Source organism: Odontomachus brunneus, unplaced genomic scaffold, assembly GCF_010583005.1.
Source record: "Odontomachus brunneus isolate Ranch 3 - 2012 unplaced genomic scaffold, Obru_v1 Obru_scaffold_165, whole genome shotgun sequence".
NCBI lineage: Eukaryota > Metazoa > Arthropoda > Insecta > Hymenoptera > Formicidae > Odontomachus > Odontomachus brunneus.
In genome coordinates this window covers 680918-707295 of record NW_022639615.1, presented here as the reverse complement: position 1 = coordinate 707295, position 26378 = coordinate 680918, and the positions used below count along the sequence as shown (strand labels likewise).

Sequence of the window (26378 nt, the reverse complement as noted above, 5' to 3'; positions counted from 1 at the left end):
CGACAGCGAGAGTGAGCGAGACGTAGCTACTAGAGCGCGTCCTTGTCGAACCGCGACATCGTTCACGTTTTGGCACGCACTTTCGACATTGCGTCGTTGATTGCGCGGCCATCTTGTACTTCGATCTTTTCGGGACAAGCAGTCTTCACTGACACATCACGATCGACATCGTTCCGCGTCCTAAGCATATTTTATATATCGAGAGTGAGCCGTGCGCGGAAATCCCCTTAAGGGGATGTCGGACATGAAAACTTTACTGATATAACATTGGCTTTTTTGCAAAGTTTACGCCTTGTTGCTTGCACAGAATTACAAACGCTTTTACACAACAAAAGTGCATGCAAAAATAAATTGGAGTATTGCTCAATATGTAACGAAAACGAAAAAAATATGTATAAATTTAAATTTTGAGCTGTCAGTTAGTGCAATATTTATTTAATACAAACATTCTGCAGGTTATGCATACTGAAACTGTGGATGCTCCAATCAGGAAAATTTCAAAGAACATTACTACATTTTCAGAATTTAGTATCAAAGCCAAATTAAGACGCGTACTCCTTACGCGAGCAGACGTTACGGGCTTTACCGCGACAATTACCGCGTTTCATTTACTTTTTTACTTAGGTTAGGTAGAGAAACGTCGCGATCGAATTTTTCAATGCCAATCAAGTATTATTATCATCCATTTAATATTCGAGTATTATTACTTCTTTATTCGATTATTTAATTTAATTTATTCGGTTATTATTTAATTATTGCTATTACGCATAGCAAAGTAACTTGGACATGCCGTTACAACAACTTCTTTACCTCGTCTTTAATCAGTTATTATTGCCGTTGTGCAGTTATTGTTACTCATTGTTATTATCGATTATTCGATCATCGTTATTCAGTTATTATCCGCTCGCGGCTATTATCACACGATTGTCGATCATTATTATCACTACCATTTATTATTCGAATATTATTATTTTTTTATAATAATTATAATAGTATCTGCTCAACAATCGTTTGATAATAGCCGCGAGTGGATAATAACGAAATAATGCTGACCGAATAATCGGTAATTACAATACCTAGGTAACGGCTCTAAAAACTCTAGGTTCCAAACAAACAAAGGCTAGGTACGGCTCCAAACGGATCCTCGTAACGGCCCGTTCGTACCGCTAACTAAGCGGCGTTTGGAGGGGGAAGAGGGGCGTGCGGCCGGGTCATGTAAATACGCGTGTGCGAACACGTGCTTGAGCGTCACACCATAACACTCTTAACCGTCGAGACGAGCACATCGGGAGTTGCCGCGTTATTTTCTAAATTATTCCGTGCCGATTTTTAATACCGCGTTTCGACTTCGCGATAATTCACGCGATAATTAAGACAAATAAAAACGCGTACTCCTCACGCGAGCAGATGTTACGGAAGTGAATTACAGGCGACGTGGGACGCGAGGACCATTGCAGTGTCAGATACAGCGACAGGATAGCTGGTGGACCTTGGACACCGTGGGACGACGCGCAATGGTGAGTGCTCAATTTAGACGCTCATATAGTAGACGAAGCGTCACTTTACGTAGATTGCATGCACGTAGACGTAAACCGCATTGAGTCCGACGGGAAGTAAAATAAAAATTGGAATTTACAATTCGCCAGAGTTACGTAAGAATGATCCAACCAAAGAATTTGGCTCAGAGATTTTCGCAATAGTTCAACGAGTCAAGCATTTTCATTTTTTTAAAAGTACTGACTACCTCAATCCTTAGAAAATTGTGCAAAAAGACGCGACTGGTCAAAAATAAAAAAACTGTTTCTTAATTCATTTCAAGTATCTATAAGCTTGAATTTTTTTGTTTAGGTTAAAAATATGTGAATGGAGTATCTATTGATAAAAACTTATAATTTTTTAATTGGATTATTCTTGCATAACAATGGCCAATTGAAATTTCGACTCAACAGGCTTTCTTCTCGTCGGATTATTTTTTGATGATATATTAAACTGATATATTTCAACATGTCATATTTATATGTTCTGTATATTATATATGCTTTTCTTATGTTCTATATATGTTATATTTATGCCCTATGTATGTTCTATTTGATTTATATACTTTATAACTTCTTATGTCGTATTATATACGACATACTATCTCTTCGGAGATATTTCTTTATGTATACGCGTTTGTTGTTGACAAGACGACAAATTAAAGACAATAAATTAAATTATTAAACCAAGATTCGGACGCAAGTGATTTGAGGTCTTGCTAAATCATTAAGCCAATCCGAGATTCGAACTGATGTGTTATGAGAATCCGCAAAGTTATTAAGCCGAGTTAGTTAAACCTGGGATAATTTTTTAAAGTTTTTTTAAGAAATGTTCACATTTGCAAAGGTGTATTTACGAAAATGACGTGAAGTGCGCGTATTTCGCTCTGCATCGACTCTTGGATGACAATGTGCGATAATGTCGTTCTGCTCCGTCAATAACACGTCCAGAATCTTGAAAATTTTCCAATAGCCCAAATAGTCGCGTTCATAACGTCAGATCCAACTTCGTCGTAGAAATGTATTCTCGCCCATTGGCCGAAAGTCGGTTATGCAGGTTATTTAGATTATATAATGCCAGCAACTAGAACACATTCCGGGATAATATTTTACAATTATTGGAAGTAATTTTCGCATTCGCAAAGATGCATTTTCAAAAATGTTGTGAAATTTCACTATATCGTTCTGCATCGTCTTTCAGATCACAATGTGTGTTAATGTCACTTCACTCTCTCAGCAGCACGCCCAGAATCTTGAAAATAATTTCCCAATATCCCAAAGTCGCGCCCATAACGTTAGATCCATCGTAGCAGTAAATTCGGATTCTCGCGCATGTGCAGTGGTATCTATCCTGCGCAGGAGTCAAAAGTCGGTCATGTAACTGCAGGTTAGGTCATGTAGTGCTAGCATGTAGAGCACATTCTGGTATAGTTTTTTAGAGTTTTTTAAAGTAACATTCGCACTTGAAATAGGTGTATTTTCGAAATTGACGTCAGTCAATTTATGTGTGTTTATTTCGTTCTGCATCGTCTCCTGGGTGACAATGTATGTTTGTATCACTCCACTCCCTCAGACCACGCCCAGTATCTTGAAAATATTTTCCCAAAGTCGCGCTCATAACGTTAGATCCATCGTAGCAATATATTCGGATTTTCGTACATGCGTAGTAATATCTATCCTGCGCATGGGCCGAATGTCTGTCATGTTGTTGAGAGAAATCCGCATGAAGCATATGAAATCCGAATAGAGAACCCGAATGAATGTCGCGCGTGAGGGCACGTCTCAAGTATTAATCGAACATCATGGCGGATATCCTTGAACTTTTACGTTATTCGGAATATCTTTATTCATCTAGGAATATTGCCAGTTCGGGATGGGAAACGCTTAGATTTCATACCACCGCTGGGAGAATTGGTAGCTCCCCGGAACTTGGCACTTTCCGATATTATGTCGCAGCTGTTTAGTGCGCGACGAAATTGATAGTCAATCGAGCGAATAAACGGAAAGACTCTAGTAATTTGGAAAGATTCGCGTCCCCCAGTCGGACGAGATACTAATAGTAAGCGCGACAAACGAATCAAAGGGGCGGACGTCCATGCGCGGCCGATGAAATCGGAAGGATCTTGGATATCTTAGGATGAGCGTCACTTCGCGTACCGTCTCGCGTCATTTCACCCGCGCGGGAATAGTCGCGTTGTTACGGCGTCGTTTACAAATCGAATGGTATGAGCTGGCATCGTGGAATTCCTAAACGCGAACCAATAAAAACTTTTCCAATTGACTTCCTTCGGCTTAATTCACCGGAACCGAACGTAAGTAGCGAGGCGGGTTGCACAGCGAGCAGAAGCTTACTCAACGACGACGACGACGACGACAACGACGACGATGACTACGACAGCGACGGCGACGGCAACGTCGACCGACGTGTAGAAAGAAAAAGACGAAGGGGTTTAGGGAATAGGGTAGCACGACTGTCGACACGCCGCGTCGGAAGGGTGAGCGAAAGTTACCCGCAAGGGGTGCGATCCGCAGTCCGCGTTCGTCCGCGATCGCACAACTCCGATTTCAATTTAGATCACCAGCGGAACTTGCGACCTGATTCGGTTTCTTTCAACGACACTGTTCCATTTCGAGGCCCGGTTTTATTAGCGTCGTTCAATAGAACACTTTGTATACAGCGGTGCGGCGAGCCCGGCTACGAGTCGGTCGTACGGCCGAATTGCGAGGCCGGCCACGGGGAATATGGATGAGGTTTGGGAGCGACATTGGTGGCTCGGATTCTGAGAGGGTAATAGATATACACAGAGAGAGTTGGTTAAAAGATCAGGGATAACGGGAGCGAGATTTATTGTGAGAGAGGAAAGAGAAAGGGGCGCATGCATCCATTAATGATTGTTTCCCTAAAGGGTTTCATTATCAATTTTTTGAAGTTTTTAAAATTAATTTTCGAGATTTCAAATGCATATTTATCGCAAATGGAATCAAGTGTGCGTATATGGCTTAGCATTATCTCTAACACACTATTTGAATATATACACCTTTATTCTCTTAGAAATATGCCCAGAATTTTCAAAATAATTTTTCGATATGCAAAAGTCACGCTAGGAAGATTGAATCAACGTAGATTTTGTAGGAAAGCCACATAAATGCGTACTGTGACTTATCCTGCGTATGTGGAAATGATAAACACATTATATATCACACAATTTTTAGTAAAGACAACAAAACTATTACTCTGTAAGCTAAGATTGAATCAGCTGCTGAGATTTAGATGGTATAACTAAATCCTTTCTTTGTGTGTGTACGCAGAGAGTTGAGGTTCTTGGACGGACTCATTGCAAATGTGGAGATACAATGTTAAAGATACATAAATAATTTGGGAATATAATGATGTGCCATTAAGGTACAAATCGATGAGATAGATGACGCGAGGGATGATGAAAAAAGACGGGGAGGAAAACACAACCATCATGATGCGATTTATCGGCGGGATTTGAGAGGGGAAAAAGTCTTTGTAGGATAGATAATGACGAGGATTAGATGTTGTGACGGTGAACTGGGTATCGGGTTAAAGAGAGAAAGATGACTGATGAAAAAGGAGAAGAAAACAGCTGAGAAAGAAAGAGATAGAGAGTGAGAGAAAGATGGAGGCAGGAGGAGAACAGATATCGGCGTAGTTCCGTAAAGTTTCGATAAGTCGGTCCCGAAGCGTTTACTTCTTAGCGAGCACAACTGCCAAGCGTAGGATGGAAGACTGAAGGAAGTCTAGACTTTGGAAGATCAAAAGGCATCGCCGGCCTGGAAGTAACGCGGCTCTGGTGTCTGGCTTCGCAGTCGTTGAGTTTCCGATGAATCCTTCGCTCAGTCTCGCACCTCTTTCTTCCTCATCAAGCTTTATCTTCTTTTTCTGCTAGCTATCCTTCTGACACGACGCGACCGTCCCTCTTCGTGTACCGTAAGCAAGTCGATTCTGTGGGTCACGCGATCGGTTCAGACAAGTTCTAAATTCTTGGTTTTGATATTGAATTCAATATGTTCATCCATGATGTAACAATGTATCACGATAATTGTTTGTTTTACTGCTCATTAAAAATGAATTTTAATCGGCGTAACTCGATTAAAACGAAAACCTCAGGGAATCTCGGTAATTCATTGATCTCGTACGGTAGCACTGAATAACCATCGCAGGCAGATAGCGATATGTAGCAGAAAACATAATCCTGAGAAAGAGAAACGCGCTCTCGGGTACGCCATGAATGAACCGACCTACCCTTTCATTTTTGTTCCATTTCTTCTCCGCAGCGGAGGAAACTCTCACCGCGAGATCAAAGCACGCGACGGAAACTTTGATGCGATTATACGTCAGCGTGTAAGAACCAATTGCATCTTCTTCTCCTGCAGCGGAGAGCTGCAGTGCCGATTCCGCTCGTGCGCTCATGAGAAGGAAGAACAAAACGCCACGTTCGCGTATTAGGATTCTATTAACCCATTTTCTCGTCTATTGCGCGCGGGTCAAGCCACAAAAGGAAACGTTAATGACATTTCTTTGCAACGGTCGAGACGGTGGTGGTGGTGGCGGCGTCATGTTAGTGTCGGTCACGGAAAAATAGCTTTGTTTCGCCGCGGGGCGAGCGAGCAGCGGCGCAGATTGCATTCCCCGCGGAACAAGGAAATACGAAGGCAGAAGTGCCGATTGTTTCTTTACGACGATGTTGAGTAATCGCGAGGAAACTTTTCCCGCAAGTTCTCTCGTCCTCGTTCGGGGCTACCGGGGCCGCGCAGTCGAGGAACTCCTCGGCGAATACGTACAGGCGAAATTTCATTGCGGTCCCGGATACGATTGTCCCGATTCGGCTTGCGCGCCCGCTGTGTCTCGTCGTAAGTACGGCTCAACGATCGTTCTTTGTGCAATTAATCGACAGCGAGAGCGCATTCTTAAAGCGATAAAATTTCTTTTTTCTTCGGAGCCGTTACGCTCCAAGAATACTCTCGTTTCACTTCAGCTTTATCGCCGCGCTTCGTTCGCGATGGTCCTTTATAACACGTCTTGTAGTTGTGATTTGCGATTTTAATGGATCGGAAGATGTAATGGCACGGCGCGATTTGTTACTCGCGTCCTCCTTTTCCTCTTTCTTCTTTTTTTCTTTCTCTTTTTAATGGATTAAACGATCTATCCCGTTTCCGAAGCGTTCATGTGTCTAATTTCGTAGATTTCATTACAGAAATGACGTTGCGCTCGTATATGTGTACGTGCGTGTGTGTGTGTGCGCGCGTATGATATTACCTTTATTAATATCAACCGCCTGGAACCGCTGTAGTTATCATCGTGTCGATTTAATATTGTAATAGCGATTTCATACTCACGCATAGTTACGCACAAAATCGCATTTATATGCATCGATATCAAGCATTACCGCAAAATGCACGGCCGATTATACAATCACTAGCCGTGTATACATATCCCAGTGATATCCGGCTCTTGCGATTTCATTCGACGTTATCGCGAAATTTCCATTTCCAATGCGCGCAGTTAGAGTAATAAGTTCACGAAGCTGCTGTACATAATCCCGCGCGTTCTCGCGTGTTCCGCACGCGGATCAATATTTTCGGTCGCGAGCTCGATACGCTCGATATGACGAATTCGCAAAAAGACAAGAGGGCATTTCGACGAAGCTGGAAGCTAGCCGGAGTCTCGAAATGGAAGAAGACCAGGCAAAAAGGAACGTGGAAAACGGCTTTCAATATCCCGTAAAAGGAATCGCAAAAATTCGGATATTAGCTCGCTTCACGTCGATGGTAATCATATGTGCGGAGTCGTCTCGGGTCTATAAGGGTGGCGGGAGAGAGAGAGAGAGAAAGAGAGAGAGGATGGGAAGAGACGGAATCAGCGAGGGCAGCCGCGCAAGAGAGAGGGTTGAAAGTAGGACGGCGAGCGAGACGGCAACGAGGGGTGCAGACATCCCCGACTTGCCTTTGAGGTCCTGCCAGAGAGCATTCCGCGCGAAAATAAAACAAATAAATCGCGCGCCTCAGACGTTTACGTAATGGAAAACGAAATAGGATATTGATGCGACGACTTGTTTCTCACGCCGCGCCACGCCGACTACCACTTTCGTTGTTACGAATAACAGCACGGCTTCATCCCCCAAATATCGTCGCCGATACGATCCTCTCGATCCGCCGCGTGTGTGACACAAGCGCGCGCGTTAAGTTAGCGAGGTACAAAACGGTTGTTTCATGTGCGTACGCGTTTTGCCGAGCCGTCTTTCAGACGGGAAAAACCGAGGCGCTGCCTCCTGCAGCCTCGCTACAAGGAGAAATATCCAATCTACTCTTGTCGGTCAAAGGGAAAGTATCCGGAGCAAAAAGGCTGGTAGAATGACGTGAACGCGGCAACGTCGAAGCGGACGGACGAGGGCTGCAGAACGAAGGAGGATGGAGTCTCACTAAAAACGTCTCTTAGTCTTTGGCCTTCTTTGGCCGCGTCGCGTAATTCATTTTGTTACACGTAATTTATTACGTGCTCTAACGGTCGTTCATCGAAGCATGTCGGCGAATTAGTGTTGCTATTAGTCAGTTGCAAGTCGTAGCTGCGCGAATTGTTATTAGCGTTGGCTAGCGAGTGCTTCAGCAGCACTTTTGTTCTTCGCAAACATCGAGATATCTATTGCGTGTTTCAACGGATTGTTGTAATTTCGTAGTCACTTTGAAAGATGTTAAAATCGAGGGCTGCTGGCGCGAGTTTCCCAACGCACCCTCACCCGTCGTAATTCCATTCGCCCTGCAAAATGACGAGAACACGAATACATACGCAGCCTGAGTATCCTCGCGGCATTGACGCACATTAACGCACGTTCGCGCAAACGCGTTCAATAAAAAGACCTTAAGCACCCTCTCGAGCGTATCACGGCGCGCATTTTAGGTGGCAACTTCTTCCCGTTGTTTTAGCCGAAGCACCTGCGTGCACAGATCGTTACTAAATTGCACACCGCGCTCATGCAGGTTTAAAAGCTCACCCGTCCGCGTTGCAGCCTGGACTTGTTTCTTGATACCCGCAGATGCTTTTCGGTGGATTTACAGCCGACAGTACGTACGTACGCAAGTGCTCCGGTGCCACGGCTGGTAGGACTTTACCGGATGGGGGTTTACGGAGTAGAGTCAGAGAAGAGAGAGAGAGAGAGAGGGAATGAGAGATAGATAGACAGAGACAGAGAGGAAGAGAGTCCTCCTGGAGGCAGGAGGCAGCGATAAAACCAGCACCACGGAGGCGCGTCGGCCGGGATGTTTTTAAAACTTACTCCTCCATCCGCCGGCACACCCACACCATTAACAAGTACATACCGGGGATATCCTCTCTTTCTCCACAATTTCTCTCCTTCGCTCTTCTCCTCGGTTCCTTCCTTGCTCTCCCGTCGCCTTCTTTTTCCTCTCCGGCAAGCGGCCTGTAAAGTCTGCTGTGTACTACGTCTTTCGGTCTCATCCTGACAAGAATACACGTCACGCTCGAACAACTCACTCCGCACTCTCTTCCTATCTCTCCTACCGCCTCGCTTCCTTCTCGCCGTTCGCGCCACGTTTCTTCCTCTCGTTCGAGCAGCCAGACAGGGGCGGCTTCGCCACGCCTGGAATCTTTCGCCCGCGAGATTTCGGATCGCGGGGGCTGGCTGGTGCGGCCTAGTCCGTGAGCGGAACCCCCGAAGTCGTTCGCGCGGATTTAAATATCTAAAAACGACGGAGAGGAAGAGAGAGAGAGAGAGAGAGAGAGAGAGAGAGAGAGAGAGAGAGAGAGAAAGGAAGATCGCCCTTTCCGCCGCGCGTTTAGTAAGCCTTGTTTCCCTTTTCTTTTCTCCCGCGTCGGCCTCTCACGCTAGAGCGTCAATCTCCTATCAGACGGGTCCCGGCCTCCATCGTCTTACTGTTAAAAGCCGGGCTTCTTTTCTCTCCTACTCCCAATCTCGTCTCCACTTCCTACACTTTTTGCCGTCTGAAAGCCCGATAGACTTACGACCGCTGTGCGCTTATCTCTGAGTTGCGTGCGAGTAGATTCGTACGAGGGGGTGCTCTCTCGTATAAAATAGCTTGAATTTAGACTGCCGAATCTGTTTTCTTTCTCCCTCCGAACAGACACCCGTTATCTTCAGCTTAGTCAATATTTTGCATCGCTGCCGTATTAGCGGCTCAGTATCCCTTGAGATTGCATACGACGGTTTTCACGACAGCTTTTTCAGCAAACAACTCACTGCATGGAGGTATCGATCTAATGTGTGTATGTTAGTAAACAAAAGGTATTCGTTGAGTGCAAACGTGATGGAAGAGCGGCACGACAACACAAATGAAACGAGAAGACTATATTGAATTAAATGACGACGGAGATATCATTGCGATCAGTCGACCTCGCAAACATCGCGGGGTTTCTCATCTGGGACATTTAAAATGCACGTTTCACCGCCAAGTACCTCTTAACTAAAATTCGATCGGCTCGCGTATTTACCTGCGCGTCGCGCATCACTAACGCAGCGCGGTCCAACTTTCGCGAATCCCCTTAAGCTACGTACACACAGCTAATAGATCAGACCGCGCGATAATCGGATCCGGCGCGTCGGCGCGCCAATAACGCCATCTCTCCCCCAATCCGGGGGAGCTCTCATTTTTCGGCGGGCGTCTTTAATTAAGATCTTCCGTGGAAATTTCCCTGGCGTATTCGGCGCGCCGAGGGCTCGCCGAAAGCGCCCGCAATTCCTCGATAAACCGTACTGAAAGGAAACTCGTTAAAACCAATCTGCCAGGGATATATATCGACTCGATCATTTTGCACCGTTCGACTCGGCAGCGGGAGTTGAACGCGACGGCGGCAGGGAAAAAAGGGGAATAGCAACGAAGGGTGACCGGGATCAGGTAAGGGACTGCCGAAGGACGAGTAGGAAATGTTGAAGAGACAGCAACAAGAGACGATTGGAAGAAGGGAAGAAAAAAAGAAGAAGAAGCAAGAAATTTTCCAAGGAAGCACGCAAGTACGATGATCAGGGCGGCGGAATCTTATTCCTGATCACATTAACGCTGTTAATCGTCGAGGGGAAGGGGCTGGCGGCGATCTAATTAAAAACTTCCGGTAGCTCGTCCGGTCGATCCTCGAGGCGATTTGCAATTGGCGCGTTCATCGGCGTAGGCGAGCGGACGGGTTAAAATCGGGGACGCACGGCCGAGAGGGAAGTGTATCGGACAGATCCGTCTGTCTTACTCGAGGTCTCTGTCAGAACGGTAAAAACGGGAAAAGAAAGTACAGGATAGATGGAGAAGGACGTGCGATCAAGAACGAGAAGTTGAGTTTAGGAGACAGGGAGAGAAAGAGAAAGGCAAAGATAGAGAGAGAGAGAGAGAGAGAGAGAGAGTCAAGACGAAAGCGGGTTGGATGGAAGCAACTATCAGACGTAGAAAGTGAACGTGGCAGGTCGACCAGGACAGGAGGGTAGATAATTAGACAAGAAACACAGACTCGCTCCGGTCGCCCCCGCTTACCCGCCCGACACAACCTGTTTCATTCGACCTTCTCCCCTTTCAACCCCTTTCCCTTCTTCGTTGTGTCTTCCTGCGTTCGAGCCCGTATCTCCTTTAATTAAATATAAGCGTCGGCCTACCCCTGTTTCGCGCATCTAATGCCGCCCGCTTTCTTCCTTATGTATCCATTATCCTTCAGTATTCTCTCACAGTTTCTTATGTATGCACAAAATGTATTACAGTAATATGTCTATATTACATTAATTATGAGTTACAAAAGCGTATTATCTGCTAACGGATCTGCATGCTATGGCACCTATAACAAGTAGATTATTTTTTAAATCTTTGCTTAATAATTAAAATATTACTTATTGAAATCAAGACTGAAATAAAATGTAGATAGAATATTGAGATAATTGAATATGAAACAATTTCTATATATAAGTAATATTTCAAGCCTCAACGTGGACAATATGTAAATATTTGTAGCCTCATGATATAGTGATATGGTATTATATTCCGAAATTATTCATTAATCCTCCAAGTTCGATAGAGTTTGTAAAATTAACGTAGAATCAACATTCGGATTACGTAGTGCATTCACATGTATTTATAGAAAACTCCCGTACATAGATACATCTTATTGTGTATAACCTTAACTAAGATACATCTTATTAGCACTATTCAAACACATACATTTATTTTCAATTTATTGACATGATGAAAGATAAAAAATACACATATTACATAAAATTAGTTAAAGACGTCTCATAAGAATTCCGCGGTAGAAAGTCACGATCTTGTGTTTAAAACAGCTTGTTTTATATATAGAAATTGTTTCATATTCGATTATCTTAATATTCTATCTACATTTTATTTTTGTCATGTATTTTATTTCAGCCTTGATTTCAATAAGTAATATTTTAATTATGAAGCAAATATTCAAGAAATAATCTGGGTTAATAGTTTTTCCTTTTACTTATGAGTAAATAAAAGAATAAAGTTTCTTTATTCTTTCGTGATTTAAATTTAGATTCAGCACAACAACAGGACTAAACGGAAATGAAAAAAGTGTGTTGACATATTCAAGATGAAACTCACGACTGCAGAAATATTATTAGAGAAATAAATTTCATCGCTTGTGAAACTAAGATATACACAGTTGTAAATTATTAATAATCTTGATTGAAAGCGTAATTAATTATAAATTCGTATTCGTACACCGTTATTCATCTGTTTCGATCGATATCTCTTGTTGTATGAAATAAGTACATATTGTCTGAGATTAATGAATTAATTATATTTATTTATTAGTGATGAATGAATACCGTCTTAAAGTCGATTCCAAATTTCAACTGGAGTATTTCCATATGTTCTCATTGAGTTCACTAAACGTTCGTTAAAATCGAAAACATTCTATATATAAATAATTAGACATATCTGAAATTATACAGGACGTATTGTTGCTCTCAGAGTTTTGCCTTCTTTGTTCTGGCTTCCTCTTTCTCTCTCCCTCCTTCAGATCTACTACCCAGCTCCTGACTGCTTCGAATATTTTTACTCGAGATATTAACATTGCCACTCGCACGAGTACGATTCGATCAGAATTTAACGTGTGTTAAATAATACGATACCGAATACGCGCGATTATAAATATTTCAATAGCCGGCAGCGAAATATTTTAAAATAATCCGACGAGAATTGAAAACAACGTATCAATACGCACAATCCATGTCGCAAAATGTAGTTCGTCGACTCAAAACGTAGTGACAGTCATGGATTTGTAATGGGACCTTCTACAATAAATAATTAATCATAAGCCGCAAATAAATTGACAAATAAATCACAGTCGATTATTTTTGAAAATAATAAATTGAGTAAGTTATACATAATTAATATATTGCTTGTTAAAGTAAAGAATAAAGTTTTTAAGTGTAAATATAAAATACCGAGATGGATCGAATGTTAAATAATCGTGATAGTAATATTCTTTATTCTTCAACATATTGATTATTACTTTCGTAACTTTTTATCACTAATTACTGATTAAGAGCTATCAACGTGTGCTCAAGTAGTTATTTGTAACGTGTCAGTGCGATTTGGCGTTTCATGTTCTCCTCGAATTACCAGCGACTCGGTAGTAACAATTATCCTAAAAGGGTGGCGCAAAACTTCAAAATCTCGATTAGCGTTGCCACTTTCCAGGCTTTCCGAAGTGAATAATTGTTCGTTCTTGCGATTTGTCGTTATCGAACTTGATTCTATGGAATCCTTGCTACTACCTACCGACGCTCTACTTAACGACGTGTCATTAAGATCGATTTGTTTCGCGAAGTTCGTAACTAAGCCATTTCCTGAACCAGCTTTTGGAATAGCAACTGCCGAGGTGTCGTTCGAACTTTGCGATGAAATCGATAGATTTATTCTGGGAGTGTTTTGCCTCGTACTATCGACAGAGTACGGCTTGATACGTATTCTTCGTCGTTCTCTACCTCGGTCCGAATCTATCAGAGCTTGACTTGCTACCTTGCCTAGATTCGTATCTCGATACTCTGAATAATAACCATTAGAAGCGTGCTTAAAATCCTCATAGCCACGTCTTCTTTCTTGGTGTATCCCCATCCGATTGTCACCCGCCGCGTAATAAGACGATGACGACGCACCGTTGAGACGCTTCGTCGCCTCGAGATCAACACTCGTACGATCAACGTTGCGATTGTTCCTGAGAAATCCGGCGACTTCCGTATTATCCCCCGGGGGAGATATCCCATGCCCGTTGTCCGCCGGCGACTCGAGGAAATTCTCGATCGATCGTCTGTGCGTGTTCAAGGAGTCCAAGACCCTGCGGAATATCCGCTGGTAAGTTTGCCCATCGCGTTCAGGGATAGCTTTGTTCGAGTGTGCCGCTTGACCCGTCGTGAACTGCGTCGACGTTGGACGATGTGAGACGGAAGATACCACGGAGTGCGTGGCAGTCGACGAAGGATCCACCGGCACTACGTGAACCAAATGCTTACGATCTCGTTGATCGATTCCCAGGATCAATTTCGGCGCCAACTGATTTATCACATCGTCGTTCGCGATGATATCGGTGAAATCGTGGTCAGTCCGAGTGCTCGTCGCGGATTTTTCTGCAGGTCTCGGTCGAGGATGCCTCGGTCGCCGGGTACTCAGGAATCCGTTTTCAGATGACTCCTCTTGTGCGGTCTTCTCGGTGCTTGTGTTCTCTTGGACCTTGACGCGATCATTTTGCCACAGAATCTGGCTTTTCGCAGCGAAGTCCCGTTCCGTCAGCCGCGAGAGATTCTTCGAACGATGATGTTGCCGAGAAAAACTGTTTTCCAGACTGGCCGAGGAATCTGGGTCGTTGTCTTGGTGTGTTCTGATGACAGAGAGCACTACTCGTTCTCCCGGGGACGTCACGTAGACGTAGGAATTCGGCCAGAGATTGCTCGCGTGGAAGTACCCGTCTGCCTGCGGCATTATCGTTAGCTGAAGATCGTGCCGAGGCGGGTCAGACGCTGGCAGCTGCTTGACCCTCCGCAGGATCCACTTGAATGGGGGATTCCTTTGCGCGACGCACGGCTCACAGTCCACGCATCCGTCCTGGCACAACATCCAGTGGCCGTTGGGCAAGTGATAGACGTTGCCGCGCGACAGAACGACATTCACGTCGTCGTTCGAGTACACGGCGACCGGGCCGCCGTAGAAGGAAGCGTCCAGCGGACGCCTGTGGGGTACATCGGCATCCGCCGGCGACGGCGTGACCGACTTGAGGATAACCTCGCGAACTATGTACTCCCAGGGTGGCACGAGATGCCACGGAAGTGGCGGCACCGCGGGATTGTATCGCTGCTGTTGTTGCTGCATTTGTTGACTGAACAGCTGGCCGTAGCTCAGAGTGAACAGGAGCAACTGTAAAGAGACTTCAGTTACAAACATCGTGAATATTCCTGGCGAATATCGCGAATTTCGCGTATTTAATATCGTGTATTTACACCAACAGCGTACCAAAAGTACCAATGCTTGAACAATATCACTGCCTAACACTGAATATTCTTATTGTGTTAGTTCTAGATACAAATATTTAAACTTTCAATGTAGAGAGAGAGAAAGAGAGAGAGAGAGAGTAGAGTATATGTATATTTTCCATATATATATATGGAAAATATACATATATTCTACGTTGAAAGTTTAAACATTCGTATTTAAAAATTAAAACAATGTTCAGAGTTAGGTAATATTATTAGTATTTAAATATTGATACTTTTACCTTATAGTATAAGTTTTTAGGACTTGATGTTTCGGGATCGCGGCGGATAGAAAAATTATCGTTCGATGCATTTTGAATGCTGCGCTCACGTGTGCTATCTCGACCTAGTGCTAGTATCGAGACGATCGCGAAATAATAGTGGAACGCAACCTGAGCGAAATTCGCGTAACTATAGATAAACCAATATTTCCGTTGAATATTCTAAGCGAACTTGTAGACCGTGTTAGTTATGCAGAGCAGGCGAGAACTGTGAAATTAAGTTCATCGTGAACAGATTGACGATAAAGACGCAAATATTTGAGAAGTTATACGGTACGTTAATTTTGTCGAATATAAACGACACTTTAACGTCTTCCGCACTCACCATAGTTAGCGCGACGTACTTCCCCTTTAAAGTATACATCATTTCGTACTCGCGATCACAGTCACACTGTCGAGACGACCGGGAGAATCGTGAAAGAAGACAGAAAGAGGCTGTCCCTCACTTGCCTGACGAGTAAATCATACGAACGGCGTTACCCGGCTGTGCTATCGAATGTCGAGATGTCCGGCTAGATATCGGCCGTCAAGAATGCTGACATTACTCACGGCTAAACATTCACCCAGCGATCAAACAACGTAACTCAAACACCGCCGACGTCGGCTTTATCACGGGTAATTCGAGAACGCAGCTATACTGATGTAGCGTAATCACAGCTGAATCATTCATACGAGAAACTGCACTAGCTTCTTTAGATTTCGCCAGATCTTAAACTGTAAGAAAAAGAGAAACAAATTCAATTCATAAACAATTTTCAGCGGTTAATTATTTTTGCAACGCTATTAATTTTCACGTTCAAAAAATTATGTTCAATTTTCTATTTAAATTTGACTTCGTTGAATTTTATTTAAACAATTCAACTTGAACAAATTATTCATCAATCAAGTAACCGCGCGAAGGTGTCGCCTTCATTACCGAATATTGCAAAGGTATCGTTTTCATATTAGTAGCAAAAAAATATGATCTTATTTTTAGCAGAATTCTCTTATATATGGTTTCAAAAGGCTTCTTCTAAAACCAAAAAACGAAAAAATTCTAATATTTAAAAAAAGAATTATAATTATACTATTTCTTGTAATTCCATATTCTAAGCGAAAACTTTTACCAAAAGAGTATTCTTCTTCTAATGAAGAGGGATAATATTGTGTTCAAAATATTTTCTTTTTAGTTTTAGAAGGATCCACTTGAAGCTATATGCAGCTATAAGGTGTTTGACACAAAATATCTCGTGCACATGTAAATTATGTCAAACAAAAAAGTCCTTTATCATTTTGCAAATAACCACATAAATTTTTTAGTTACACCCTCTATATAACTTCGAGAGGACTCCTCCAAAACCAAAGGGAAAATATTTTAAGCACAATATTATTTTTCCTCATTAGAAAAGAAATACTCTTTTAATAAGAGTTTTCGCTTAAAATATGTTATTACAACGTGTATTATTTTACAACATATATTACTATTACACTGCATTACGTATGTTACATGTATGTGATGTCATTTCCGAACGGCATCGAACGGAAATCGAATCAAACTTTGTGACTGACCCAATACTTGAAGACTTCCTGTTAGAAATGTAGAAGGTTCTTTAAAACGAACGAAAGTTTCTTTAAAACGAGCAGATCGATTATAAAAGCATATCGATTCTGCTGAGCCGAAACTTCATCGAACTTTCTTTTGGGATAACACTCGTTTGTATTATCCCTGATTCGTGGCTCCGATAAACTGGTTAGGAAATACGATGATTTTAATTCCGTTCCCAACATCGCTACCAGAGGATTCATCATCGTCGCGGGATGGATATGCGAGCGATATAAATACACGATCGAGCTGACGTTGATCGTATCTGGCTAACGGAAACGCTCGAGAATATCATATCCGGGGACTCGATAAAATATATACGGCTCGATGTAATCTGCGATAGTATAGCTACCTTGATTCTATTTCACGATTCGGTCTACCGGCCACGTGCAGTCAGATAAACCGGGCTTGTTGGTGGAGAAACGACGCGCGATGAATTACTGTTTCATTAACACGCCGCATCGGTACTGTATGATTAACGATGGAGATGATTGAAAGACACGGATATGAACGGACGCGGATTATGGCGCTCGATTCTTCACGGCATATGGAATTATATATAAATTACGCTGCGAGAGAAATTTTTCTGACATTGGTAACGTCCCAGGTAGAATAGATAGTCAATCTAACGTCATTTGAACCAAAAAATGACGTAAATTTGATCAATATTTGGTCATAATGACGTCAGATTGGTATTATTTTCTACTATCTGTTCTACCTGGAGTTGTACTTCTCGTTATGACTGATAATGTGCGCAAATTTTATGAACTGTTTTATAAATTGCAACATATCCGTTTATGATAATTATAAACTATTTTTTTAATATTAATTTATTAAAGAACGTTACGCAAAGAAAACGAGGTGGTAATACTTTGACGATACTAGATCTACTATTTTACCTACGAATATAACGAAGAGAAAGAGTAGTAAAATATTAGAAGCTTTTTGGAAGAAGAAATAAAGGTATATATTATAATACAAGCATCCTCCAAAAGGGTACACCACTTACCAATTATATGTGTGGCGCCAACTGTGGATATATGGACGGAACTTCACCACCCTTAGCGTAGCGGGTAAGGGATGAATGTAGGTACGCAAGTCGCGATCGATCTTGAAAGCTGTCAACCTCATTGAATAACCAAACTTCACAAATGGGAAGTTACAGTTAATTATGATTCTCACTTGTAATTTTTAAGAAATCGATCGCGTGAAAAATGACCACGGAAGTTGTGCAAAAATCACCCTTTGTAGATAACGCGGATGTCGTCAGCCTGCAAGTTTCTCTCCCACAGCTGCTCAATCTTGCTCTGGGAACTCCAGAAGTGAAACAATAATGACGAAATGTAATCATCCGTACATGGGACAAAAAACTGATGAAATTATCGGTTCCAGGTTGGCGCAGTCAATTTCAATATCCTTCATAATTTTCTCCAAGTCTTGTTGCATCAGATAGATTTGCAGGCCACTAAAGTGGAATATCGCGGCGAGAGCGCGAAACGTATAAAAGTACGAAAATGACCGTAAACTGGATGTATAAACAATGCGCTATTTCGCATACGTTTACGCGAGCATTGTTACAGACGATGGTGGCGTCCTTAAAACCAGGACCTTCCCTTCGTCTTCAGGAGTACAGTATTACCGACGGTGCCGGTAAAGTATCCCAACGAACTCCAGAAACCGATGGGACGAACATCAATGTATTCGCGGAAGGTACAGGACTTACGACTTTAGAGCTTTGTATATTTTTATTAATTTATTACAAAAATAGATTAGCTATGCCACAGCAGGCGGATTTTTAATTCATTTTACACCCAATCATCCCAATCAGTTGAGGATGACTTGAAAGTAACAAAGGGTGTGAAGCAACAAGTAAGTCCTGGAATAGATCCCGAAGCTCAAACTGTTATATTCGTGGAACCCGTCGTAGACGGTTCTACTCCTACGGCATTGGCGTTTAAACAACTCGAGCAATCTGTATGTGGGACAGATAAGTACCACCTATCTTTTAGTAACGATAGAAGATGATGTAGTAAATTAATGCTGACAGGTGAAAGAGCTGCAGCATCAATATCAAGCTCTGAAAGATTTATCCACTACTCCGGAAATGATAGAGCGTCTAAAACGCAGAATGACTGATCCTGTCACTGATATGTGGCAGTTTATCAACATCAATAAAAGACTGGAGGCTAGCGAACAAGGTATCAATAAGGTACTGCTTATTAGTCCCGTAAGCTTCTCGCGAAATTCAATGTCGATGCAACAGTGGAGAGTAAAATGTTTAATGTAGAGCGGGAACACGTTAAGCTGTTTATTTTAGCTGACGACAATGCTACAAGATGTAATGAAAGATGGTGTCTACGTAGCCGCGATAGCGGATATTCCGTCGTTTAACAGTCGATTGGATGAACTCGAGAATAAAGTCGCCAAGGTGGAGCAAGAGTTGGATAATATTCGAACGATCGTCGATATTTTAATCGAAAGTAAGCCAACTGCTGATGGTGTAGACATCACACGAGAACCTGCAGCGGCAACAGAAATTGCGGAGACCGACGAAGCGATTGTACCATCTCGCGAAAAAGAAGAAATCACGGAGGAAGTCCGTCGCAACGTTGCTGCACTGGAAGCAGTTACGCTTCAAGTACAACGAGAACCGCGAGATTTTAATGAGGAAGTTGCGCGTACGTCTGTTAGATGTTAATTTAATATTCGGGTTCTTAAATATATCATTCTATTATTCAGATGTACACGTTCTTTAAGTAGAAATGGAGGCACCTATAACAACAACTGTTGTGACCTCGCTACAGCCTGCTAGTACAGAGCATCCTAATGCGGCAGAGAGGGTTGACATAGAAAGGTCAAAGATTGATAAGATAGGCAATGACATGATGTTACGTTTGGAAGCTATGGAGGCGACGCACAGCAAAGCTTTAAGCGACATTACTGGACGCTTGGATAAATTAGAGAAAGAAGTCGGTGATTTGCTAGAGAAAGTGGATAGCGTGCAAGTAACGGGCAGGATGGACGACATTAACGAGCTTGTTGCAAAAATACAAGAGATTCAAACGGACATGGAGAGATTTGCACAAACTGCGGATAAGCTGCTTGATGATAAGGAAAACCGTGAAACGTATCTTAACGTACGCGTTTCTAAAAGTAAAAGGAAAGAAATCAGTTGAATTACCACGAAATGTCACTCACTTTTTGCGTTAAGCGGCAAATTAATGTGCAAGGCCAATGTTCATAGTCGAATCTTATATTTAAGATTGTCTTAAGTTTATCTTTAAATACTCTACAGCTAATGTGTAAAATAATTCGTATCTGAAGATAAACTTAAGACGATCTTAAATATCTGATCTGATTATGGGTACGATTCGTTACATGCTGCAAACGCTTTGAAACATTTAAAAGACGTTATAATTGGTTTTTATAGGCGCTTTAAAACATTTGCAACGTTTACGATCACACCTCATGAATACCGTCCTAAAAGTTATGTTCAATTTTTTTCGAGCTATCATATTTATCGCGGTTATTTTCACGCTAACAGACACTGCTGGAACAAATAGAAATTCTAAAGACCATCAAAGCGGATAAGGAAGATCTAGAAGATGCTTTGGCCGACAAAGCGGATGCTCAAGTGGTGAGCAAAAAGGTATAAGATACTTTTCTAATTCTCACTTTCGATATGGATTACACAGAGGATATCAGATAGACCATATTATAGGTGTCACACGATCAATTTGACGCTGCCTGCGATGACCTTGCACGCGGCCTCATGGAGGCTGTGGACAAATTAAATAAGCAAGAATCGATTTGGCAACAAGCGCTGGACGAGCTGCAGAACGAGATCGCGAGCAAGGTTGACAAGATTGAGATAACGCCGTTGAAAGACTTGATGAACACTCGACTAAAGTCGCTACAAGAGAAACTGAAAAGCATAACCGAGATGAGACGCGAGAGCGAAGCAGCCGGCACGAAAAAGATGCTTAGGTAGGCGATTTCAAAATCGCTTACAGATAAGATTTGAGCCAGCTCGCGATATGGACTCTTTCTCTTCATGATTTATTCAGAGACGTTCAGTGCATATCGTGTGATAAGGACGTCGTGATGAAAACGGAGGAAGTCTGCGAATTCCGCTTCGAACCGTTACCCTCCACCAATAGTACGAGACCATACTTAACGTACAAATTAGATCAAATTAGAAAACAACAAAGAAAACCACCCCACAGCAAAAACATGATCCAATTTGAGGCTGCGATGCAAGAAACTAAAAGAATGAAATCGCTGAAGGAGGAGGCGCCCGCGACGACTCCTCGGTGATCAAATTCGTAAAATTTTATTCTCTTATAATGAAAAAAGTGGATAACATAAATTAATATAAACTTATTACGACTCAAAGAGAGTAGAACATTTCTTTAAGTCTTTCTCTCTGTTGAAACTGTCAATTGTTTCAAATAACTCACGAGATTTCTAATAATAATACAATACGTACAATAAGTAGCATTTTGAATTTAATAACTTTTACTAGAGATTATCTCTGTAATCGGTACTGCGGCGGTAGTCATACAGTCACAACTCCTCAGCAACGAGTTCTGCGAACAGCACATTTCTTGACTCAATGGGGACCCGAAGTGGTGCAATTATCCGAAGGTTTGATAAAAGGAAAAGACGATAAAATGTATCGGGGTCGCCTGGCGACGTGCAAACAGAACACCTGCGAGTCCATTTGTTGGGAAAATCAGATTAGCGATGAGACTCGACCTCAAGTGCCCGTCGAAATATATATTCTCGTTATTCTAAACGATTCGTTTATTCATTTTGTTGTTAAATTATACTACTTCATTATTTTAGCCTCCTCACGTTCAGGAACGTGCGCCATCCGCTTTGGCGGCACCTCGTAAATCTCTTCCGTCTCGACGAAACGACGTTACACCCAGTAAGTGAATAACGTAAGGGAAATTTCATCACACGTAAGGGAAATTTTCCTTAATGATTTGACTAAAAGCCTATATTTTTTCCTAACGTTTTATTATTCCCAGGAAAGCCGGATTCGAGGAAACCGTCGAAAGAACCGGAAATACCGAAAATACCATCGACACAACCGGTGTGTATTTTGTCAAAAAGAAATATTAACACAAAACTAGAACTTAATTATTGATTGTACCGAAAATGTGCGCTTCACGTAAATCTGCATTCCGAAAATACCTTAATCATATTCGATTTTACGTAGATTGAGGAAGTGCAACAAATAACATCGCCGAAAGAAACCAACGATTACTCAATAATCGCTTCAATTGGCCCTCAAGATGAAATCATCTATGAAATAAACGCGGCGGCGGAACAACACATTGAATAATGCGAAAATATATATAATCTAATCGACACTAATATTTTTAGACACTAATTATTAATATTTTCACTTCTTTTTTCCCTTTTGATGAAAACCGTGATATGTATTATACAATTTTGAAATTCTCTCTATTTGAATTTGTATTATTATTTTTTCTTATAATTTCTCTTTTCTTTTTATTTTTTATAAGTTTATTCTTTTATTCTAGTCTAATAATAAAATAAAATAAAATAAATAAAATAAAAAATAAAATAAAATAAATGCACTAAAGCTATAGAATGAAACAAGATATAATTCTGATGTGTGTGTGTCTTGCAAAATATTTTTTTTCTAAATAAGCCTGACATCATTCAGGAAATGCTTCAAACGTTACTTTATGAAATTAGTCAAGTGAAGTAAATAAATGGAGCACCCGATCAAAATGTGGAGTTATTAAATATTTTATTATTAAGAGAGATTTTCAGAGTACACAAGACTATCTAGTGAAGTCGATTTGGAACATTGGTGGTTCGCTTCCGTGAAACAAAAATATTGAATCGCACTTCACATATTACACATCTTACGAGACCGCGTCTCGCTATTGCACATCGCCGTCCAAGATCCGCTCACGTAAAGGGCGTGCACGACGCTCTCAAAGTAATTTCATTGGACTCTCCTCGCTTCGCTCTGCCCGATCTTATATCATACACAACCTACAAACGACTATGCGCTAGTGTTTCTTTCGTAATAATATATATTTATGTATATGTATACGCCAGATCTAAGTGCTACTTCATACAAATTTCAAGGTACAGGAAGTATCTACAAGTTAGTTAGTCTACCACATAACATTACGTACTGCTTTTCGATAAGTAGTAATATTAGTCTACGTATACGAAGTCTAATGTTATCATCGTACAGGGTTACAGCTCTATGATCTCGCGATCAAATCAACGGTATACAGAAACCACCGGTGAGATCATCACCCAATGACACACAATGCACAATAAATATAATATGTATATATGAAATAAATATATAGAGATCGTAGCTTCTTCAATGATTAATCCTTGAATGATCGGGCTCATGTACGGGGACAATATAATGTCTTAAACGTTAACATGGATATGCATTATCGATTACAGTTAATAATACTGGCAGCTTAAAGTACGACGTATAAACTATGCTCAACCTAATTGGACGCGAGAGTAGGGAGTGCCTCGCGCGCTCGTAAATTCAAGTTACTCCCGTGATCGGATCAGGAAAAAGAGGTCTGCGTTTTAATTAGGAAACTATGACGCACCGTATGCACTATTTGCGCTAATCGAGCCAGTTGAACGAGTCTATCGGCTGTTCTAAGTGATGTGCTGGCACTCGCTACCCGCCGTAGATTCACTCTCCTTCTCTACGTCTACTTAATATTAAGCAAAACCACTTTGGCGACAGCTCGCGCAGCGGCGCCAACGAAAATCCCGTTCACAACCACCGCGCGCGAATCGCACGGTATTCCTAACTCGAAAAATTATTGTAACACCACGGACGTCTTGTCATTGCGCCTAACCGACGCGTCGTTGCTGGCTACATAATATAATATAGCGAGATTAATTATTTTATTATCGTTATTATCGTTACGCGCGTGCGGGCGAGGGAGCGCCGGCGCGCGCGAACAGGGGGAATTAAGTAACAGATCACAGGTGAAACTAGGCTATCTCTGTAACAAATTAATATCACATGAAAAAATATGTATCGGTTGCATACTATCGCAAAAATCCCCCCCCCCCCTTCCCACGAGTCAGGGACGACTGTCGGACGGATGACTCGGATGACGAGCCACCGATTATTCGCATTGATTGACCTCAATCGTCTCTTTCCACTGGTCTGCGCGACTCCTCGCGAAAACACGCATTATCTCATCTTCTAACTCTGTATTTCTCATCGAAATCACGAGAAACCTTTGTCTCACTGCTGCTCGTCTCGTTCAGTACTCGTAACAATTCGACCGAGTCGAAGTTTTGCTTCCACACTAATCCTTCATGTTCTCCAACTTGAAATGTCAATAAGGAATCTCCAAATATAACATTATATACATCATTACTATACCTTGATGCTATAAATGTACTTACTGCCGTTTTCTTCACCTTTCAGACTTCAAGAATTATTTATTCGAGTATTATTTCATTATTTCAATATTCTATCTTTCAGTATTTTTATCTTTATTCTTAATTTTAATAAATAATGTTTTAATTACGTAACTTACTCAACTGCCAATTTTAGTATCAAGGGATAATATAGTCTGTATAGTGTTATACTTGGAGATTCTATACTGGCGCTTCCAGTTTGATGAAAAACCTGTAGAATTAATGTAAAACCAAAATTCTTACTCGTACACATCACTTACGCTCTCTTATTTCTTTAAATTTAATAATCGCTTATTAACGACGACGGATAACTAAACCCTGACTAAACGATTACGATTAGAAGTAAAGTTTGGCATTTTCTTCGCGCTCACCGTGCGCCACCATCCAGCTGTCTACAGCCCGTTCGCTCTACATTCCGCGGCTGAATATTAGGATTAGTTTTACTTTGGCTTCCGGAGCTCGCGCCATGTCGGGCTGTCGTTGCGCGACATTCCCTTCTAAACCTAAGTACATATTACCCCTGTTCTTACTTAAATTACCGATTCATAAAGCAGCGCTTCTGATCCCATCTAGAGTTCTCTTTCGTAGAAAATCCGCGCGTGTGACCGCGAATTTGAGGAACAACCGTTTTAATTAACAAGTTGACAAAGCAGGGAAACGCCCTCGAGAACATTCTCGCGTATACTTTTCAGAATCGTCGGTCCCGAATCTTATCTTTTGTGAATGTTACTGTCAGCAAACTGTATCAAGTGGTAGTTCGTATCCGCCTCAGTATCTCTTTCTCTCTTTCTCTCTCTCTCTCTTTCTTTATATCTTCCAAACTTCCGCTTCAAAAAAGAAAGGGCATTCCTAGTATCGCAATGTTCACTCTACACTTCGTGCCGCGGTGCATGTGTCTGCCTATGAGGTAGGTTTGCGCGATGTTTCGAGGAAGACGAAGCGCGTCCATCGATCTCCACGCTCCCGAGAGTCCGGATATACATTTCGCCGTTCCTGCCAACTCTAATCCTATTGCGCGACTAAAACTTGGACTCGGCCATAGGCATGTGAAGGTACAGCGTTGTCGAAAAAAACAACGACGGATGATGATGACGGTACTATGTCGTGGACACTGTGGAAGCTATCTAATTCTGAGCGACCTGAGATGATTCTTCATGCGTGCACGTTATAACTTTGGTTTTCTCTTGGCCTCTCGCAACCAATCTCTCACACCGAGTCGGACGTTGTCGCCTTTGATCGATCGTGTATCAGCTTCACTCCCATTCACCTTTTTATACTTTTGTACTGTATTCGTATCCCCTCAATCTCAATGCCATTATTGTCCATTATCTCTTACGCTTTTCGCGCGGAACGGTACGCTCGATCGGAATGCGAATTGATACGGAGGATCCCGCGAAAGTCGAACAAGTCAAAAGCACGTATCGCGTATCTCGGAAGACTCCCTCGTTCGGAGAATAATATTCCCTACGGGTGTGTGTGCGCACATCCCGTCTCGCCGAAGCTGTCAAGCTCGTTCGTTGCAACCGCGCTATTTTCGGCACTCGTCGGAAAAGTAAAAGTGGGTTATCAAAAGAGTTACAGCGCCTTAAACGGCGCTACGATAGATGCGCTACAAAAGCTGAGCTATGACCGGGTGTAGGAGACACATGTGCTCGGCACCGCGTATCGGAAGACGATTCACGCTGAAATGACGGACCATTTCCGGTATGCTCTCGAACGGTTTGCTGAATTGTCCCAGAATATAGGCGTTCAGCTCCTCGTTCTTCTGAATGCGCATATGCATAAAGCCGCGAGCGCTCCTGCAACAATTACAAAGGGTTAATTACGCGAGTGATCGCTTTCGAAGGGAGTACATGCGCCGAAAAGAAGAATTTGATTGGATCAACTGATTTCTGATTAGCGTTCGAATGTCCGAACTTTACTGAATTTCTGAATCGTTTAGATTTTAATTAGATTAGGAAGTTTCAGGAAATAGTTAATCCAAGCAAAC

General features: G+C 42.1%; 2 protein-coding genes and 1 pseudogene across 3 annotated transcripts in view; 1 reads left to right on the top strand and 2 right to left on the bottom strand.

The window, feature by feature from the left end:
- Nucleotides 1-11266: 11266 nt before the first annotated feature.
- LOC116851079 lies at nucleotides 11267-15839 on the bottom strand. The gene is made up of 2 exons (XM_032830119.1): nucleotides 15668-15839; nucleotides 11267-14945 (listed from the first exon to the last, which is right to left on the bottom strand). Exons 1-2 carry the CDS (start codon nucleotides 15707-15709, stop codon nucleotides 13098-13100), a joined length of 1890 nt encoding a protein of 629 aa, XP_032686010.1. The 5' UTR covers nucleotides 15710-15839; the 3' UTR covers nucleotides 11267-13097.
- Nucleotides 15840-18507: 2668 nt separating this feature from the next.
- Nucleotides 18508-22277, top strand: LOC116851077 (annotated as a pseudogene).
- Nucleotides 22278-22566: 289 nt separating this feature from the next.
- The window catches only part of LOC116851081 (splicing factor, arginine/serine-rich 19-like), a 164387-nt gene continuing 160575 nt past the window's right edge, over nucleotides 22567-26378 (bottom strand). Inside the window, exon 10 of one of the 2 annotated variants that reach the window (XM_032830121.1) lies at nucleotides 22567-26187. In XM_032830121.1, the coding sequence (XP_032686012.1) occupies nucleotides 25998-26187 (190 nt within the window). In that variant the 3' untranslated portion in view covers nucleotides 22567-25997. The remainder of the gene's footprint in view (nucleotides 26188-26378) is intronic. The other variant, XM_032830122.1, reaches the window with a different exon arrangement.